Source organism: Cynoglossus semilaevis, chromosome 6 (assembly GCF_000523025.1).
Source record: "Cynoglossus semilaevis isolate Cse_v1.0 chromosome 6, Cse_v1.0, whole genome shotgun sequence".
Classification (NCBI taxonomy): Eukaryota; Metazoa; Chordata; class Actinopteri; order Pleuronectiformes; family Cynoglossidae; genus Cynoglossus; species Cynoglossus semilaevis.
Window position 1 is genome coordinate 18679762 of NC_024312.1, and position 16931 is coordinate 18696692.

A 16931-nucleotide genomic window follows, 5' to 3' on the forward strand; every position below is an offset into this window, starting at 1 on the left:
TGTTGCAGTCTGTGATGCAAGTGGCTGCTGATAAAAGTGACAAAACCTTTTCGTACGTTATTGAACTGATTGATCGAATTAGTAAATTAGTACTTGAAAGATAAAGACCCGGCTGTGTTATATACTGTATACATGCGTTCAGAGATTCAACAGATGTATAATTACAACATTTGTTAAAGGTGCAGATCCCTTAGAGCCATGTTTTTCACTTGTTTTGTTTTCCCATCAGTTTAGGTTTGCATTAATACGTTTTTGTATATCTAAGCTGTTGAGCAGTAACAACTGTGGTTTTTGTGGTCTGGCTGTTGAGCAGTAACAACTGTGGTTTTTGGAGTGACTATGTTAGGACACAAACCTGACAGGAGTTGATGCAGAGATGATACCGAAGCAACTGGATCCCAGATTTCCCTTAGTTCCAGCTCACTGACCCACCTGCCCACGTTTGTTTGTGTGTTTTTAAAGATTACACACGCTGATATTGTTAGTAGCCATGGTCGTTTGATCACCTGAACGCATGCGGGTCAGTGTGGTCAAATGTGTGCTGCTAACCCGTGGAGGTCAGTGGTCCCGCAGAGTTGTGACACCGGTCGAGGCGAGGGCGGGGCCCCGTGCGGGCCCCGTGATTGGTGGTGAACGTGAACGCGGCTGATGGTTGTGCCATTTATCTGACTGAACAGTACTCATCCCTCAGTGCAGCGCAAACCAACTCAGTAGCAATGCCTCGTTTCACCGTCCACATCCGAGATGAATGGCTGGCCGTACCGTGCCGGGACACCTCCAAGACCATCCAGTGGCTGGCGTACGAGGCGCTGAAACGTTACATTAAAAACAAACCGGACAACGGGGGCATCACGGCGGTGAAGGACACTCGCTTCGTGGTGCGCAGGTGCCAGGGTTTGGGTTTGTTGGACGCGGATGACACCATTGAAGATGTCCTGGAGGACAATGACTTTGTTGAACTTGGTAATGACTGCGTTCTCGTGTAGGAAACGTTTTATTTTACAAGTGCATAACTGTAACAGTGTAACGGACTGGCGTTTTGATCATAGCTTTACGTAAGTTGTGCGTAATTACGCACACGTTTTAAGGACCTTGATACGCAATTTAGACAATTTCTGGGGCTTTATCTCATACTGTAGGTCAATATAGTTGCTGAAGTCGGAATGTGAATAATAAGTCTGAAATTCTAACATATTAATTAAACATATTTGTGTTTATTTTTTTTAAACAAACAATTGTTTTGTATTTTTCAGCAATCGAAGGGGATACCATGTCTCCTGACTTCATCCCATGTGAGCCGGGAGTGTCTCACCTGTATCCTTAAACCTTAAAGTGTGCCATATTAATTTAAGTTTCCACATTTTTCATGTTAGTATCCTCTACTCCACTATACAAAGTTATAGTTTGTTGTTTGGCTTCTATTAGCCACCAAGATGATCTTAAAACAGTAGTGAAGGCAAGGCAAAATCAAAGTCTTGAACTGGTATTGAAATTTAGTTAAAAGCCAGAATACAGTTACTCTAGCTTCTGTATCCTAAACAAAACAAAAAAAAGAAATTGTTTTTATCCAAATGTTCAATTTACCTGAATTTCCTTAATTATATCGTCCTATACAGTACAGCGGCCTACAAAGAACCTCAAGAAGTAAGCGTCTGCTTTTGTCTACCAGAACGAACTAAAATATTTCCTATGGCAAGGTGCTGAATGATTTCTCTTTGCCAACCCTTTGCAGTATATTGCGCTGGATGGCAACAGCCTGACATCCACAGATTTGGTCAACTTGGGCAGAGGACTCTACAAGATAAAGGTTGGCTAGCGGTTGACACATGTTGCTGTTTTTCAGCGCTAATCTGGTCGTCTTTGATTTAATGCTATCCTAATCTCTCCACGCCACTACGTTTTCAGCTGACTCCAGAGGCTGAGACCAAAGTTGTGCAATCCAGGGAACTTTTGGACACTATTGTCAAAGAAAACAGAGGTTAAAAATTGATTTAAAGTGATTACCATCTCCTCAACAAATCAACACACAAAAAAACCCCCAAAACATATTCACTCCTCTCTATCTCTGTTTGTGCCGTCAGTTGTCTATGGAATCACAACTGGTTTTGGCAAATTTGCCAGAACTGTCATCCCGATCAACAAGCTCAAGTAAAGATCATCATGACTGTATTTTAATAAGGCTATAGTTGAAAATCAGGATTCATGATTTTGACCTTTTACCTACAGGGAGCTGCAGGAGAATTTGATACGATCACATTCAGCAGGTATTTAATTTTGTTTATTTTAAAATATTTTTTACTAGCGTGTCTATTTCTTTTTTTTTTTTTTACTTATCAATGATCTGTTGGATCGTGCAGGTGTTGGAAATCCGCTAAGCCCAGAGAGGACCCGTATGCTGCTGGCTCTGAGAATCAACGTTATGGCCAAAGGACACAGTGGGATTTCTCTGGAAACACTTCACGCCATGATCCAAGCTTTTAACGGTACAACGTTGAATTTCCCTCTAATCTGAATTATGTAGATTCAGATAAGATGCTGCTTTCACGCGTCAGAAATGATCACGATGAAGTCTGTTTCTCAGCTATACTAACACGTGTTCGTCTGGCAGCTTCCTGCCTGTCCTTCGTCCCACAGAAGGGGACAGTGGGTGCTAGTGGAGACCTGGCACCCCTCTCTCACCTGGCCCTGGGGCTGATGGGAGAAGGAAAAATGTGGTCTCCAAAGAGTGGATGGGCTGACGCCAAATATGTAAGATCACGCTCGACTCTGAAATAAAACCACCTTTTGTTTGTCAGAGACAGAAAGGGCCGCAGGGGCCAATGGACAAACATGTTTACCTTTCAGTGACCCTTAAACCTTTGTCTCTCTTTTCTACTTTAATGTTTGGCCAGGTCCTGGAGGCCCATGGACTGAAGCCAATATCACTCAAGCCTAAAGAGGTAATGTTTAAAAACACACACACACACACAAACTCAGCACTAGCTTAGTATCAGGTGGTCACATCCTCTACCACATACGTGTCAAACTCAAGGCCCGGGGGCCAAAAGCGGCCCCCCAAGCCATTTTGTGTGGCCCGCGGGAGCTTAAAAAGCATTTAGTAAAGTCCATGCAGGAGAGTTTCTTAACCTGAGAAATTAAAAGATTTTTTTTATTACACAGCAATAAACAATATTTGTATAATATTGAATCAATTGCAGAAACATGTGTTAGGCTGTTTTGAAGTAGTTACTTCTATACCAGCGGTCCTCAACCTTTTTTATTCTAAGGTAGCAAAGTGCCGAGCATTGAAGAATCATCTTTTAGAATCTATTTGGTTTGTATCAAAGATCTGAATGACCTATTGTTTTAAAATATTTTCAGATTATCTTTAAATAAAGAAAGTAAATGGATATGACTGGACTTTTTTGAATCAAGTAAATTAGTAAAAATTAAGCACATTTTATCACTGCGTCCTATGGACTGGTACTGGTCCACGGACCAGGGGTTGGGTTTGGGAACCCCTGATCTACAGTCTTGCATTTTCCATTTAGTTTGATACCCCTGCTCTACCATGACGCTTTATGTACCACAACCACCAAGTACTGGCCCAGAGCTCCAAAAAAATAAAAGAGTTGGATAAGGAGAGGCTGTAATTATTTAATATCCAAGATGGACGGCAGCTAATGGATGATCAACTAACAAAGTATTGAACAAGGTTGTTTTTTTTAATGGACCTGTGTGTTCCCTACAGGGCATTGCTCTGATCAATGGGACTCAGATGATCACCTCCCTGGGGGCAGAGGCCGTGGAGCGAGCTCAGGCCATCGCCCGACAGGCCGACATCATCGCTGCTCTCACCCTGGAGGTGCTAAAGGGAACCACCAAAGCTTTTGACAGCGGTGAGATTTTCTCCAACAAAACTGAAACATTCTCCTCCTTTAATGATCTCACCTATTCTTTTTTTTTTTACTTTCATTTTGCTTGGTCGTAGACATCCACAGGTTGCGGCCCCACCCTGGACAGATAGAAGTGGCCCAACGCTTCCGCTCACTGCTGGACTCTGATCACCATCCTTCAGAGATTGCAGGTGTGTGTCTACATTTCTCATTACTTTTGCAAATATTGAGTAAGCGGCGTGTCCTCTATACTATGCAAACTTCCCATGTCTGATGCCATCGACCACGTGTGATTGTCTGACACGACAAACACAAGTGTTGGTCGGTTACGTGCCATATAATTCATGTTCGACGAAATTGTAGCAAAATACGCTAACGTGACCTGAAAAAAAAAGCTAGGAAATTGTCTTGGCTAGTCAGCAATGACAGCAGGAACCCGAAGGTTAGCCAAGAAAGAAAGACATTCTGAGCAAAAAAAAAAAAAAGTTCAAATATATCCAGAAAAGCTCATGATGAGGTTAGTTCATAAATAGGTAAACTTGAAAAAAAAAAAAAAAGTTAAAATATATCCAGAACAGTTCATAAATAGGTAAACAAAAAAAATCACAAAAATACATGTTTAACGTTTTTTTTCCCACGTTCTGCTCTTTACGCAAAATGTATGGACCAGTAACTGATGCTCTCGGGTGATTTTTTTTTTTTTTTTTTTTTTCTAGAGAGCCATCGCTTCTGTGAACGAGTCCAGGATGCCTACACTTTGCGATGCTGTCCCCAGGTAACGACATGTACATTGCGTTTCCAAGTCCCACCAAACATTGTGCCGAATCAGCATTTGGCTTTTTATGGAGTAATGTGGTGACTGTGTTCTAAGCACGAGATCCTCCTCCTGTGCGCAGGTCCACGGAGTCGTCAACGACACCATCACGTTTGCGCAGAACATCATTAACACTGAGATCAACAGTGCTACTGACAACCCTGTATCCTTTCACCTGAAACACGCGTCGTGGGTTTGACCAAATGAGCGTGTGTGTGTATGTATGTGCGTGCTTTTGAAGTGTTGATTGTGTGACGGGCATGTTTTCTTAACAGTTGTCTAAGATGGTGTTCTCAGAAAGAGGTGAGACCATCTCAGGTGGGAACTTCCATGGAGAATATCCAGCAAAGGTCTGTGACTCATACAAAACCTTCATAGATTTGTGGATCCAAAGTGGATTTGTCTCCGCTCTCCCTTTTGACCAGTTTCTTCCTTCTAGGCTCTGGACTTTTTAGCCATCGGCGTCCATGAGCTGGCTTCTATCAGTGAAAGAAGGATCGAGAGGTTGTGTAACCCCTCCCTGAGTGAGCTGCCTGCCTTCCTCGTCAATGAGGGTGGACTTAATTCAGGATTCATGATTGCCCACTGCACCGCTGCTGCATTGGGTGGGTGTAAAAAAAAAAAAAAAATTGGATTTCTAAGGAAAACTAACACAAATATCTATTCACTTGGTTCAACCTTAGTCTGATGTTGAATTTTGTTTTTCTCCCTGTTTAGTTTCAGAGAACAAGGTCTTATGTCATCCATCCTCAGTGGACTCCTTGTCCACTAGTGCTGCCACAGAGGACCACGTGTCTATGGGAGGTTGGGCTGCTAGGAAGGCCCTGAGGGTCATAGAGCATGTGGAGCAAGGTAAGAGTCGGCCTCAGTTTTAATTCAACCTGTAGGTAAACGAATAACAGGAGAAAAAAAAAAAAACCCAAAACAAAACATGAGCTTTGGAATTGTCACAGGGCGCGTGACTCGGAGAGGTCAGTTATTGTTTGTTTCTGTTATGAATAAGTGCAAAGATCAACATGAGCAAACATTGACACAGAGTTGAAGCTCCTCCAGGGATTAATCATAAAAGTACGAGCCTCAAAAACTCAAACCAAAACATTTCCTCTAAACGCAAATTTGTGAGGACAATTTTGAAATTCTTGAGACAATAATGTCAGATTTGACGTAAAAATACATATATACATATATATATATATATATATATATATATACATCTAAACTAGCTAACTAACTTACGTTCAAGAGAATGGGCGGATTTGTTTCACGTACAGTTAGACAGAGAAAGTCTGACCATTATGCGATTTAATGATTTACAGTTTGGGGCAGTTTCTTTTTTCGTGGAAATTAAAATGTTTTTGTGGTTTTTGTTCACAATGTTAGACTTTGAAAAGCCCTCTTTTATGGTCTGTGTGTACAAATATGTGAAAATAAATTCCCCTCTGGGACAAATAAAACTACAAGGATAAACATTGGGAAGATAAAAATAGAAAATTAGAGACCGATCAAGAATTCTTTTCCGTCCTGTCAAATTGTTTTGTAACGGAGCTGTTGTTTCTATCACATATTTGAAAGTAGGACAGCAAGGACAGCATTTACAGGATCAAACACTTCATCCAGTCAACACATTTTAGTCAGTGGTTTCTCCGTCCTACGGTACGATTGTCTTTTGTCACCTCAGCAGTAGCAGTGACACGAAACATCGTACCACGTCAGTTGAAAAAGTAGTTTTCTTCATCACCGCTACAATCCATTTACAGTTGTTCTGTGTGCTTAGTTCTGGCTATAGAGCTGCTGGCAGCCTGTCAGGGCATCGAGTTCCTCCGCCCACTCCGTACCACCACTCCCCTGGAGAAGGTCTATGAACTCGTGCGCAGTGTGGTCAAGTAAGTCAAACAGACGAGGCCTAAAGTACAGATCTAACAGTGCAGTCAGAGGATGCACAGTTTGGTTAATGTTTACATACACGTCTGTCTGTCTGTCGGTCTGTCTTGTCTCTGCCCACGTGTCATCAACAGACCTTGGATCAAAGACAGATTCATGTCTCCCGACATTGAAGCGGCTCACCGTCTTATAATTGACCAAAAGGCAAGTGCTGAGTCGTGAGGAGTGAAAGCTATATGAACAAAAAGTCCAGGTCTATGTATCAGGGATTTAAGGAATGATTTATTTTTTTAAATTTACCTCAGGTGTGGCAAGTGGCCAAGCCATACATCGAGAAGTACGAGACGGAGTACATCCCTGAGTCCCGTCCTGTCTCTCCAACCGCCTTCTCCCTGGAGCCTCCAGCATCGCCAAGGAAACGTGTTCGTCTTGAGTGAAGCCTCACGTTGACGACCGTTTGGATCATGTTAATAAAAATGTTTATTTGCTTCTTTAGGTGAACAGTTTTATAGACAAGACATAAATAATTTGAAGTAGCAAAAATGACACGAAACTCTATATAATAGAACTCTATTTACTATTTTGTCCCTTGAAGAATGTAGCTAACAATTAATCCTTTCACGCGACATGACTACCTCAGCCATTTCTAAGTCCAAAAATACACTAGCAGACATGCTCAGTTTTCTGTTTTGCCCTAATTAAAAAAAGATCGGATATGATTTGTCATTAATGCATTCCAAAATATTTTTTTTCTAATGTGTTTCTTGATATTTTTCATAATCATTACGATGTGTCTGTACTCTGTAATAAAGTACCTTAGTGCTGAGAGGGGTAAAATATTGCGAAGTAAAATTGAGATCAGTACAAAGTAATACTGAACTATCTATAGATCTATAGAATCACTACGTACGAGTATATCGTACTGGGCATAAGTAAGTTATTATTCTTATTCAGCTTAAAAAGTAGTAGAAGTAAAATAATATGACAAGTCCAGTGAGTTGAATTAATTAGAATTCAGAAAAGATGAAAAAGTACCAACATTTACCAATAAGTGAAATAAAAATAATGAAAAATAGAGCAAGAAGTTAAGAACACAGGCTGTAATAATGACGAATGATTAAAATGTGATGATCTTTTTGTGGGATGTAAATGCATTTATTATAATAACACCTGACTTGATAGGATCACAATAAGAAAGGCATCAGGAGAAGTGCTTACGGCTGACATTGATATGACCCTAACCCTAAACCAAGATATTATATTTTAATGATGTATGTTGTAAGATGTGAAACACCATTTGCTGGAGTTAAAGGAAAAAAAGGAAGTGCAGAGTGAGACAATCCAAAAGGCCTCTTTGCTGCTCAGGTCCTATGAGGTGATAATGTCATGACATGTCTATGCCCTATAAATATCAGTAGAGATAGTGGAGTGGACTATTCTTATTGTTTTAATATCCCTAAGCAGCAAGATAATCTGTTCTTTGGACTATTTTTATCTAAATTGTAATACACATTTTTCCCTCTTTTTTTTTTCATCTTGATGTCTGTTTCTATTGAAAACTATCTGGTTGTCGTTGTAAAAATTGACCCAGTAGGCGGCAGTAATGCAACTCACGCTTGATTAAGATCTGTGGTAAAGGTATAAAAGAAGCAAGGTTGCAGGTGCAAACAAGGTTACGTGCGAGTTTCACTGACGAGGACGAACTTTAAAAGGTAAACACCACCTACTGTCGCAAACTTTATATTGCCTCTAAAAGTTGGACGCTGCCTTTGACAAGCCGCTCATTTTGTGTACTAGCGTGCGGTGGCTAAAACACAGCTTACGCAGTTGATGCTAGGCAAACAAGCTAGGTACGTAATGTTATATTGGTAACTGATACAATAAATTAATATTTGTGTTATAGTATATAGAAACCACCGTGTGATGAGTTGTAAATCATGGAACAGGTACGATAGAAACCACCGTGTGATGAGTTGTAACTGAGTTTACAGGATTAGATGTATGTAAAACAAGGCAGCAGCGTAGGTAAATCATGGAACAGGTACATTAAATGTGTACCTAATAGTACTTTCAGGCCGTTGTTTAATTTCTAATAAGAATAGGTAGTTGAAAAGACGGCAGGTAGAGAGCTATTGAGTTTGAACGATGGCGAATTCGAATTCGCGATGACGTTTACCTGTATCTAACATCGAACAGGAAGTTGAAAAGACGGCAGGTAAAGAGCTATTGAGTTTGAACGATGGACAGTGAAAGAGAATTCATGATGACGTTTACCTGTATCTAACATACGGATGTTGTAATACGACTAGGTCATTAAAACAACAAACATGGAGTGTTTTTGTGAAAATTAGTCTCCTTCGAGCCGGATTCGAACCAGCGACCTAAGGATTTCAGTCACACCTCTACAGTCCTCCGCTCTACCAACTGAGCTATCGAAGGGACGTATGAGGTGAGTCCAAGATATGTTTTTTTTCTTCTTCTTGTATCTGTATTAAATCGCTATCATATAATGGAAACAGCAAGAACCCTTGTCTATTTTACTTTATTTTATATTTTATAAAGGACAGACCACTGACAAGAGGCACTTAATTTCACGCGCATACAATTTACACCACACGGTGGCAATATTGCCTAAAGTTCAAATCAACCCGAAGAAACAACATGGACTTCGGGATAGTCACGCATGTCATACACGTTGCCGCCCCAACCTTTAGTACAGTACACGAACATGGTATAGACGTATAGAGCCTGGAACAGGAAAAGCAGCCGACATTCCTCACATAGCAGAGGCAGACCCTGCTGCCTTTTTGCTCGCATTTTTGAGATTTCCATGTTGGCATCAATTCAACAAAAAATGTAAATGGCTCTTCACTTTATTTCCACTATCGCTGCACTTCCAGACTTGTGTTGACAAGGATGTCAAAAGTGACATAAGAAGATAAAGGTGTAAATCTCAGATGGAAAATACATCTGTCTTTAACCGATTTGCATTGGATGTGGCTGTAACAGAGGCTCGGCTTTTTTTTTTATTTCTTTGTCATTACAGATTAGATCATCGTAATGAAATGTGGGTGAGGGTAATGTTATGTCTGCTAACAAGACGGCAGATAGCAGTGATAAAGCCCCCCTCTTTGCCTGGAGCACGTCTGCCTTTTTGTCTGGCTTTTACAGGAGAGTCAACTTATTACTCTCCGAGGCTGAGACGGTTCAGTGAGCCGAAGGTACGAGGTGACATGGAAGAGTTGGCGGCCGTGACCATATCCTTTTACAGTCTGGAAATAAAGCCAGACAGAAGCGCTGGAGCTGGGTCTGAGTCTGTTGTAGCGTCGGTCTCCTCGGTGAGAAAGCCACAACATTGGACAAAACTGTGAGTATTTGTAGTAATCATATGTCAATGCACAATCTCTCCACCGAGTCATCCTCTCATCCTCTTCACTACATCCAACCACCTTCACTGGTGTTGTTTTCTTCATACCAGATAACTTCATCTTCCTGACTGTGTCGTGCAATATCACGCTCCATACTGGAACATCCTGCTTTACCAAACCTGCCAACCTGTCCATAACCATAGCAGGCAGTAAGGACAAGGGCAAATATACAGGTAACCCCCCCTATCCATTCTTTCCCCTCATACAAACTCATCAGTCATTCTGACTGCACACCTTCTCTCAGTGCTCATGCGGCTAAGCTAAATTTTCATTCATCTTCTAAAAGATCCCACGGTATTCTTTTAATGATTCTATTTTCATTCATCTTCTAAAAGATCCCACATCCGTATTCTTTTAATGATTCTGCTCAAATACGTCAAGTTGTACGACAGAGAAGACGGTGGACAGCTGTACTACCAGCCTGTAAATCCATTTGTCGTATGTCTTACTTTCATCCTGCCGGAGGAATACACCGCAGACTGGCCAGGATTAGACATCCTTCCTGCAGCATTTTTCATGGTGACTCCTGGGATTTTAGGGTTGAGAAACATGCGAGAGAAAACAGCGTAACGTGTCTCACCTCTTGCCCCTGCAAGATGGTCTGGAGACAACCCAATTAAACCATGCAAATCTAAAAACACACAGATGTGAACCAAGTCCCCTTTGAACAGAAAAGGCCGCCACTGTGATGAAGAAGAGTCGTAGTATTCCAGGAATGTCCGTATTCTTTAGGGCTGGTACGTATTTGGGAAGACAGTGGGAATGCTTGTGAGTGTTCTTCGCCTGCTTTGACATGCACACACACGAACCTACGCACACACGACAGGGTAATTCATAACACACAGCCTCTCATATGGCATCCACTGTGTGAACAAATCACCGTTGACCTCAGGGATACATAGGGGTCCTGTCAAAGACGGTCTTCAAACCGACCGTCACAGCATCCAAAACTCTTCCGTCAGACCAGATCATGTCTTTGTTGAAATGTCTCTGAATCATCTCTGACTTTACGTCAGCACTGAGGTAAAAAAAAAAGGTGTTCGACCGGGTGATTGTTAAGGTGAAAGGCTGTGTCACCCTGTAGGTTGTGGGCCGTATTCTGTCTGTCTGATGGGGGGCAGTAAAGTGAGGTTAATGAGTGGCAGTTAAAAATAAGTGGTGAAATGTGGCAGGAAAGCAAAACAATGATGAACTTGTCAGTGAGTGGCTGAGGTGGTTTGAGAAAGGCGTCGTAACTGGATCGGTGATTGTTTGTTTCTTCTCCATGTTGGACACTGTGAATAGAAAGGCGTCGTCACTGGATCAGTGATTGTTTGTTTGTTCTCCATGTTGGACACTGTGATTCATGCATATTTTACAGTCTGAGAAATGAGTCGAACAATAATGAAGGTTTCTCCAGGGTGAGAGGGTAGAACGCGTGCAGGAAACGGACGTTGCTGCGTGGTTGTAAAGTACGGTTGCCAGAGAAAACAGGAAAAGTTTTGTAGTTTTCATTTGGCATTTTCTAAAACGAAACGTCATTGGTATTGCATGTTATACTTTATGTATTTGCCCCAAAGAACAAAAAATATTATATTATCTTCTATTTTTTTAAGAGACCAAGAGGACTCATTAGAAATAAAACTCTAGGAAGCAATAGTTTTAATATTTGTGTGGAATAAGGCCTGACATTGACCTGCTGGAAAAACCATGAGGTACATAGTAAAGATGTCATCCTGACAAAGGCATACTGTATACATATACTGCTAAACTCTACTACACTTATACTTTGTCTAATGGCCGCATTCATTTGTTACAAAGGCTGGTGGCTGAAAAAACTTTAAATTCGACACTAAGTAATTTTTCCTATTTTGTTTATTTATCATCTTTCAGACGATATTCGTTTCAAAATGCAGCGTCAGAGATTGACTTAAATATATTATTAACGTTGGTCAGTGTTAAGTTATTTTTAAAAGCTGACCTCTTGAAATATATTATTAACGTTGGTCAGTGTTTAAAGTTGTTATTTTTAAAAGCTGACCTCTTCAGATAGTGAACATTGTCAGGTGACAACGTGCCTGTAAAAAAAAACAAAAAAAAACCAGCGTCTTTTTGAAGTCGTGTATGTGAGGAATCGGAGGGAGGAGTGTTCGGGGACAGACGACCAGAGGGGGGCGGTGCCTCCCACTTTATATTCCCATGTGTCAATGAAGCGCCTGCTCACAGTGAAGCTGCTGCCTGTGGTGTTTGTGTGGATAAAGACGTCAGAACTCACGGATAAAACAAGTTATTTACCACAACGACGGGCTGTGATTGACTATTTTCTTCCCCTGCCTATTGCGTTGTTCTACTTTTGTTTAGTTTGTTGTGGGTTTATTTTTATGACCTTGTGTGCTGTTGGATTGAGCACAAGAAGAAACGTTTGTACCTGGATCACTGTCACACCAACTGTTGAACGCTTTCTCCTAATTAATCCGCAGCAGAAATAAATAATTCAGGATGACTTTGTGGACTTTACTCGCCCTTTTACCGCTGTGCACATCTTCTCCTCTTTTAACAGGTGGGTTTGAAACATTCATATTCCATTGTCGTTTTTGTTGTTTTTTGTTTTTAACAAATAATGGCACGGTGTGTTAAAACGATAATTGATACGTGTTGTCCAGCTAAAAGCTTGAACCTGTTTGACTTTCTTGTTTCTCGTACCTTCTACAAACCCGCTGTCGCAGTTATTGGGTTTGTTTCTGTTTCATTTCAAATGTATTTGCTAATTTGATTGGTTTCTCTCTCCTAGTTTTATCTTAATTGAAACAAAAATGTGGAATATCTTCTCCACATATTCCACATTTTTGTTTAAGACATGGTCAGGTTTTATGTTACCCCCCATTTTCTGCCAGACCAAGATGCCAAAACAAGATTCTTTCGATAGCATCAAAGTAGAATACGTTATTGACATGTGCTATTTGTACAATGACAGTGAGCTCTGTTAAATTCGAGAATAGTTTTCATCAGACGGTTAGTACTTGTATGTATGTATGTATCTCATGTATGTTCTCCCATATAGTGACGAAACACCGCCATTAACTGAATCAGAATTAGCTGTGTAGGAGGTTAGGTAGTTAGTTAGTTAGTTCTCCAAGATGTTTGGAACACCTACTACCAGGAGAGTTCCTTCAAAAAACTTTGTTCAAATGTACCCAGAGGAACTGGTGTTGTTTTGAAGTAAAGGGCAGTTCCACCTAATATTGATTTGATTCAATATGGCTATCCTCTGTTCAACATTAACTGTTTTTAGTTCACAAAAACAAACTTAATAACCATTCCATTTTAATAAACTCTTAAAACATTTTGGGTTTGCAGCATGTTATTGTTGTCGATTTGCGTTTTATAGCTAGTATAGAGTATTTGCCCTATAGAGCAGGTAGCATTTCCACAGCAGCTAGAGTTGCTCATTTTTATTTTTATAATGATTTTTATCTGAATTTTTATTCACAGATATGTCTGTAGGCAAAGACCCAGCTGCAGGGAGCAGCTGCTCAGGCAGAGCCTGTAACCCCCGCATGGGTAACTTGTCTCAGGGCAGAGTGCTGAGCACCCAGTCCACGTGCGGCGCCAACTCCTCGGAGCTGTACTGCTTCTACAGACAGACGTTTGCGCCCCGCAGCAAAGAGAGCTGCTCACTGATTAAATGCAGCAAGTGTAACTCTGACGTTCCTGGTCAGGCTCACCCTGCGTCTGCCATGACAGACTCCCCTTTCCTCCACCCTGACTCCTGGTGGCAGTCTGCAGAGGGAGTGAAGGAGGAGATGCTGCAGCTGGACCTGGAAACTGAGTTCCTTTTCACTCACCTCATCCTGGTGTTCCGATCCCCCCGCCCTGCTGCCATGGTGCTGGAGCGCTCCCAGGATCACGGGCGCACATGGAAGACCCTCAGATACTACGCCAAAGACTGTGAGCAGATGTTTGGCCTGGCCGAGGAGACTACAGACAAGGAGGGTGGAGCAACATGCACCTCCAAGTATTCAGGAGCTTTTCCTTGTACCAGAGGAGAGGTGAGTTCATGAGATTGATCAATGAACGTTTAATTAATCAGAGAAACAGTTTCAACAATCCTGTCTCTGAACAAACAGCAAAAAACAATTCCTTTTTTCTTCTTTATCCATAAAATACATCCTGGTGTTTTACCTTCACATTTGTACTGCTCACAAAGACGAGTTCTGCAAAAACATGACATTGTGGTTCCTGTCTCTGAACAAACAGCAAAAAAACCCTAAACAATTCCTTTTTTCTTCTTTATCCATAAAATACATCCTGGTGTTTTACCTTCACATTTGTACTGCTCACAAAGACGAGTTCTGCAAAAACATGACATTGTGGTTCTGTAGTGTAGAGGTTATCACGTCTGCCTTACACGCAGAAGGTCCTGGTTTTGAGCCACATACTTATGTACTCACACTGTGATATTTTTATTCCCCATTGTGTTACAAATCTCTTATTATTATTATTATTATTATCTTACCACTCATAAACAGATGTTTGATTTTTTTGAACTGAGTAAACTGATCCTTAATTCAATCGTTTGCTTAAATTGGTATTTGCACAGAAGTAGTTGAAAAATAGTTACAGTACAGGTGGGAGGGCCAATATAACTGGATGCCACATGTCATTGATATATATGTGCTAATTTAATCTTAGTTTCTCATGCTGCCAGGCTGTCACTGGACGATCCATCTGTCAGTCAAATCACAAGGTTTCAACATGACAACATGATCTATTTTTTTTTTTTTCTGTAGTTCTCTGAAGCAGAAGACGAAACTAGAGACCAATGTTAACTTCCTGTGTGTCTTTTAATAAACAACGTTGGTCATTGATTAACATTATACAGTAGAAACACTGGTGTTGATCACGCCGCCTGACTGATGGCGATGGTTCAGACCACATTGGGAGACCGTAGTTGAATATCAGAGAGAGTTTGCCGTGTGCTCACGACTAATCTGATAATTAAAGCTTACCCGCAGCAGCTATGTGTCTCTAAAGCCCCTCACCTGTGCGTAAGCCCCTCGCTATTTTAATGAATGTCTCTGTTGCACACAACGCTGAGACTTCACTTTAAGGTTTTGCTTTTTTTTTTTTAATTTTTATAAAAGGTAACAGACCCAATCTTTCAACTCGCTCTCTTTGTGCAGCAGTAGCTTTTGTTTGTCGAGTGCACCGAGTTCACGGTAAATCCTCGTATTGTTGACATGTCCCCAACCAAAAGTGTCATTTTACAAAAAAATCCATCATGAAACAGTACACGAAGGCTCTGTTTCTCTTCTGCGCAAACAGAGGATGCAGCTGTTTGTGTGCATTGCAGATGACGGACCGTGCGTTCTAGAATGCGATCCACCGTAAACATGATGTGTTCAGGCAACCTCCTGGAACACTGTACGCTGATGTGATGGAGTCTAACTTCATTAAAGAAGAATATCCAGGAGTCAGAAGACAACACTCTGGGTTCAAGGTCTTGATGTTTCAGTGCAGCGAGAGACAATTTCCACCTCTGTCTGTTTTTAATTTGCCGCAGCAACAACAACAGAAACCTTGGAATCATTTGATGTGTAAATATTTGCTGCAAATATGTATTTGATTTTTACGATTACAGTGGTGTCCATGTCACTCATGTTCCAGGTCATCTATCGAGCCCTGTCTCCCTGGCAGTCGGTGGATCCCTACGGCGCAGCTGCACGGGACCAGCTCATGATCACAAACCTGAGGGTCCGTCTGCTTCAGCAGCAGCCGTGCCCCTGTCAGGACAAAGATCTGGGTGCGGCCTCGCTCCCCACAGCGCACTATGCCATATACGACTTTATTGTCAAAGGCAGCTGTCTCTGTCACGGACACGCTGACCATTGTCTACCAGCCACAGACCACCAGTCAAGCCCGGACAAGACGAGTAACGTGGTAAGAATTTCTCAATTCTGATGCGTCAGAAATCCTTTCAGCGCCGCGTGAGTGTGAGACAGATGTTGTGTCTTGCTGACAGTCTCGGTCCGTCTGCCAAACTTTTGTTGTGGTGAGATGGGGAGGGGAAGGTTTTGAGAGTTTTGAGAGAGCTTTTTCCCACCACTCCTTACTGGTTGCTCAGCACTTCGCAGTTTTCTGCTGCTGTATCCAAGGGGATGCAGTGAAGACCTGACTTTGGGCCATGGGTTTACCTACCATTATGGGGATTTGGAGATGTGGAAAGCTCAATTATGGTCTTGAGTCTAATGCTTTAACAACCTGTAGACTGTGCGGTGTTACTGGAAATAAAGAACAGAAGCACCAGTCTAATTCTAACATACCAACATAGCGTGAGGTGGAGTAGACAAGTTACACAAGCAGCAGCGAGCTGCCCCGGAGTAGACAAGTTACACAAGCAGCAGCAGCGAGCTGCCCAGTGAGCAAACACTGTCATTATCTGAAGGGATTTTTTTTTTTAGTATGTCTTTGTTTATGCTGCGGACTGTATTTTAGATGCATTTTTATCAAAAGCCATTACTATGTCTGGGAACATTGCTCTGCTAACTAAAACTGAAGTAAAAATTCACTTCTTCATAGAAATGTGAGCAACGTTTTGACACCTGTATTCACAACAAAGGCCAGGTCTATCTCTGTTGACATTATTGTGTTAACCAAACAACTTACAGCTATTTCTGCCATAATTTTTTTCTTTTTTTTTTTATGATTTTAAGCTAGCTAAAGTTACAGTTGCCTTTTAGTTACTGTTGATTTTAAATTGATATATAAAGAACTTCTCATAAAGTGATTAGATTCAAATTAGCACTCTAACCAAGGTATATTACTTGTGGAAATATACTAAATATTTTTATCTGTATATTTGTTGTAATTATTTTTATGTATATATCTTTGCTTCCAGGTTTTTATAATATTTCTAATATAAATACTATTTTATTTTATTATAACAAATTAAAC

At 41.1% G+C, this 16931-nt stretch overlaps 2 protein-coding genes and 1 non-coding gene across 10 annotated transcripts in view; 2 read left to right on the forward strand and 1 right to left on the reverse strand.

The window, feature by feature from the left end:
* The first annotated feature begins 716 nt into the window (after positions 1-716).
* On the forward strand, positions 717-7707 carry hal (histidine ammonia-lyase). The gene is made up of 20 exons (XM_008312558.3): positions 717-963; positions 1254-1314; positions 1617-1644; positions 1733-1807; positions 1906-1978; positions 2082-2148; positions 2227-2264; positions 2358-2483; positions 2609-2748; positions 2892-2939; positions 3731-3878; positions 3971-4066; positions 4592-4650; positions 4772-4852; positions 4974-5039; positions 5129-5294; positions 5407-5541; positions 6464-6572; positions 6705-6774; positions 6876-7707. Exons 1-20 carry the CDS (start codon positions 717-719, stop codon positions 7005-7007), a joined length of 1965 nt encoding a protein of 654 aa, XP_008310780.1. The 3' UTR covers positions 7008-7707.
* Positions 7708-8037: 330 nt separating this feature from the next.
* LOC103380541 (netrin-4-like) overlaps positions 8038-16931 on the forward strand; it is a 13380-nt gene continuing 4486 nt past the window's right edge. Inside the window, exons 1-7 of one of the 8 annotated variants that reach the window (XM_017032975.2) lie at positions 8038-8420; positions 8880-9019; positions 9617-9937; positions 10049-10171; positions 12458-12537; positions 13470-14026; positions 15645-15917. In XM_017032975.2, coding sequence (XP_016888464.1) covers positions 12477-12537; positions 13470-14026; positions 15645-15917 — 891 coding nt within the window. In that variant the 5' untranslated portion in view covers positions 8038-8420; positions 8880-9019; positions 9617-9937; positions 10049-10171; positions 12458-12476. The remainder of the gene's footprint in view (positions 8421-8879; positions 9020-9616; positions 9938-10048; positions 10172-12457; positions 12538-13469; positions 14027-15644; positions 15918-16931) is intronic. The other 7 variants (XM_025056537.1, XM_025056535.1, XM_025056536.1 and 4 more) reach the window with 7 other exon arrangements.
* trnay-gua (transfer RNA tyrosine (anticodon GUA)) lies at positions 8924-9009 on the reverse strand. The gene is given in 2 exon segments: positions 8924-8959; positions 8973-9009. It is a non-coding gene; the product is annotated as a tRNA-Tyr (tRNA).

Bases quoted from the DNA above. Each gene is read 5' to 3' on its own strand.
- hal (XM_008312558.3), top strand. From the start codon at position 717: ATGCCTCGTTTCACCGTCCACATCCGAGATGAATGGCTGGCCGTACCG. The intron at 2,940-3,730 runs GTAATGTTTAAA...TGTTCCCTACAG, and splicing joins TATCACTCAAGCCTAAAGAG to GGCATTGCTCTGATCAATGG. The intron at 6,775-6,875 runs GCAAGTGCTGAG...AATTTACCTCAG, and splicing joins GTCTTATAATTGACCAAAAG to GTGTGGCAAGTGGCCAAGCC.